Source organism: Atta colombica, unplaced genomic scaffold, assembly GCF_001594045.1.
Source record: "Atta colombica isolate Treedump-2 unplaced genomic scaffold, Acol1.0 scaffold36, whole genome shotgun sequence".
In the NCBI taxonomy this organism is placed as follows: domain Eukaryota; kingdom Metazoa; phylum Arthropoda; class Insecta; order Hymenoptera; family Formicidae; genus Atta; species Atta colombica.
In genome coordinates, this window is record NW_017259470.1 from 6,045 (window position 1) to 9,530 (window position 3,486).

At 30.8% G+C, this 3,486-nt stretch overlaps 1 protein-coding gene across 1 annotated transcript in view; it reads right to left on the reverse strand.

Annotated features, from left to right (window-relative positions):
* Positions 1 to 2,544: 2,544 nt before the first annotated feature.
* Positions 2,545 to 3,486, reverse strand: part of LOC108690802 (sodium-dependent nutrient amino acid transporter 1-like) — a gene marked incomplete at its 3' end in the record, with an annotated part of 39,378 nt that continues 38,436 nt past the window's right edge. Inside the window, 2 exon segments of the mRNA XM_018198293.1 lie at positions 2,545 to 2,639; positions 2,792 to 3,068. Coding sequence (XP_018053782.1) covers positions 2,545 to 2,639; positions 2,792 to 3,068 — 372 coding nt within the window.

Genomic DNA, 3,486 nt, shown 5'->3' on the forward strand with positions numbered 1-3,486 from the left:
TATATATATATATATATATGTGCTTTGTTCTCCATCCTTTTTATTCCCTGTTTTTCTAAACTTATTTTCGGAGTTTGAATGTGACATCATTATGTTAAACTAAGATAATATCGCAAATACATATTTGTATCAAGTATCTGAAGATGACTCAATGGAGATGCCGAAACGTATAATACATATTGTTCTGAAATGTTTTAATCTATTCAATATGTTATATAATTTATCTTTTTACACACTTAATTGTTCATTTGATTCTTATGTGCTCTCTTCATATCTTATCACATCTATTGTTTTTTGAGAAAATTAAGAGTGTATTTCTTGTCATTTGATTTTAATAAATGAAATTTATAATTTGTTTTTACTTAATTACATTTGTATAATTATTGTAGCTCTTGCTACATCTCCAAAATAATTTAAATAAAGGTTGCAATTACGGCCGGTAAAAGATGGTAATTTATATAATCCGCGTGGAAAGTAACCAGTAAACCAGTAACTTTGAATTTTAAATGCACAATGCTAATTAAACATTGTGATAAAGTTATTTTTCATTAAGTAGTTTAAAGTTACAGTAGACATTAGAATTACGCAAGATGACCGACGGATAAGATCTTTTGAATGTTGTTTAGGATCATGTTCTAGATAACATTTGTTGTAAAATCAATGTCAATTGAAGATTATTCCTCTTATTTTCATTTTTGCACTAAGAATTCATTTTTACATGAAAATGAAAATAAAAGATATAACCTCCAATAGTTTTGGTCTTGACAAAGTTATTCCGGACATAATCCTGAATAACAGAAGATTTTGAAAGCAGTCGGTCGGACATTCTTGCATCATCATCATCTAATGTTAATGCTGGTGGTACTGTAACTTTAAAGTACTTAATGAAGAATAATTTGAGTAATTGACATCAGTAGTATTCAGTTGGTTTGATTCGGTTGCAGCAGCTCCTAGTACATTACACCGATCTTGATCCCACCAAATGCACAGCATGACTTTCTTTTCATAAATATCCTGTTTTGGAGTTGATGTTGATGGTTCGCTGGTACGCACCCATGATTTTTTGCGCTTCGGTTGTCTAATCATAATTCATTTTTCACCAGTCATAATTTGATGCAAAAATAATTTCCGACAAAAATAATTTTTGTTTTTGAAGTAGCAATTCAATGGCTAAACGTTTTGCAATATCTCCTTCTCTTAATTCATGTGGGATCCAGTTTCCTAACTTCTGGATCATTCCCATTGCTTTTACATGTTTGCTAACAGTTGACTTATTGACATTTAATATTTCTGACATTTCTCTAATATTATTTGAAATAATGCCTCCAATTCTCCATCTTCAAACTTTTTTGGTTAACCAGAGCGTTCTTTGTCATTTACGTCAAAATCGTTTTGAATCCTCTAAATCAATCTCTGCAAGTTTCAGATAGAACATGCTCCCCATAAGCTTCCACTAGCAAATGATGACTTTCAGCAGTAGGTTTCTTGAGATTAAAATAGAAAAGTAATGCTTCCCGCAAATTCTCTTTTTTTGATACAAAACCCGACATTTTTAATGTGATAAAAATTGTGTTCTTTGCATCCGATCAAATGTTACATACTGATTATTAAATCCTATTGACAGTACTTTCATATACATTAGCAGTCACTTTTGGTCATGTTGAAATAGCATATATGCTGACCTCTTCTGGTCAATAGTGAGAATTAATCAAGCACTTATTACTTTACAACTTTTATTTGAAACATTTCTTTCAAAAACATCATTCTCTCGAGTAAATCCGAGGTCCCGATTTTTCTTGAATACCCTGTATTATAGGGTGTCCTGCAAGACTTCTCTCATCACTTACAGAAAGGTAGAGGGGATCGAGGTGAACACAAAAAAATATTGTTATAACGATATTCGCAATAATTTTTGAAATATTAATTTTTGTAATTGTATTGAGAATGCATCGAGAGAAACGCTTCGGTCGAGGTATAACCTAGTTCAGTTTATCATGTAAAACTGCCGGCAGCGCGTTGGAGAGACAAGATGAGAAGCGTACTGTTGCTCGGCGCCCGGCATCACCGCTCACACGTTGCTCTTGCCGTTTCTCTCAGCATGCTCTCATTAGCACCTATATTTACAAAAATTAATATCTCGATTATTATTGTAAATATTGTTAAATGGTATGGGACTTTTTTGTATTTATCTCAATCCCATCTACCTTTCTATGAGTGTAAGAGAAGTCTCAAAAATTAATATCTCGATTATTATTGTAAATATTGTTAAATGGTATGGGACTTTTTTGTATTTATCTCAATCCCATCTACCTTTCTATGAGTGTAAGAGAAGTCTCATGGGACATCCTGTATATATTAGGTATAGTAAAAAGAAATCCATTATTTTTTCATTCAATTTCATGCAAAAATAATGGATTTCTTTTTATTACACCTAATATATTAATTCTAAATAAAATATAAAAAAATTTATATAGTTACCACTTTTGTAGCTACTACTGTTTTTTTTTAGTATATCTCAAAATATATATCTCAAAATATACATACTTCGGTGAAAGACGACATTCTATTCGTAATTATTTTCTGGCCGATCCACCATACGATGGGAGATATACCTAGAACTAGCACGAACCATCCTATTCCTGAAAATAAAAATGTAAAAGTATCACTCTAAAAAAAATGACCTTTAAATAATATTTATGATGAAATTTAATGATTTTATGTGCTTTGTAATAAAAGAGATATTTAAGAAATCGAATATATAAAATTATAAAATAAAATAAATTTCACTGACCATAGGCATAATCGGGAAACCGTTTACCGTCATACATGAGCGGCTCATAAGTGGTGCATGTGTAAATCAGTATGATGATCATGAGCACAGGCGTGATTACAAGTCAACAAGCTCGCCAGTAAGCACCTAATCTGTTGCCTAGCATAAATTCCACGTCATTGAGGAAATTCAAGAGACCATACATCCAGAAGATGGTCGCTATCTCGAGAATGCCAACGATTATTGCCACAAAAGTACCGCCGTAATAATCGATTAACATTATGAACCATTGACCACCCTGTCAATATTTATTAAACATTAACATGGAAGCAAATATTCTGTCAATAGTATTTCTGTCTTTCTTTTTTTATAAAATTTTTTGTCTGTTGCGTTAAATGTTAATTGCTGTCTTAATTGTAATCAATGAATAAAGATTCTTGGCTGTACACATTTATGTATATAAATTTCTGGATTTGGCATGCTGGATTTCTTCTCCTCTATTTGAAATGATATAAAAATTTGAAATAGAGGAACAACCAAGAATCTTTATTCATTGACTACAATTAAGACAATAATTAACATTTAACGCAACAGATAAGAAATTTTATTATTTTAACATCTGAATTATGACTCCATACTGAATATGACCCCATTAAAGGCTAAAACATTTAAGAATTAAAATTGTTATTTATTTTTATATTCATGTATATATATAT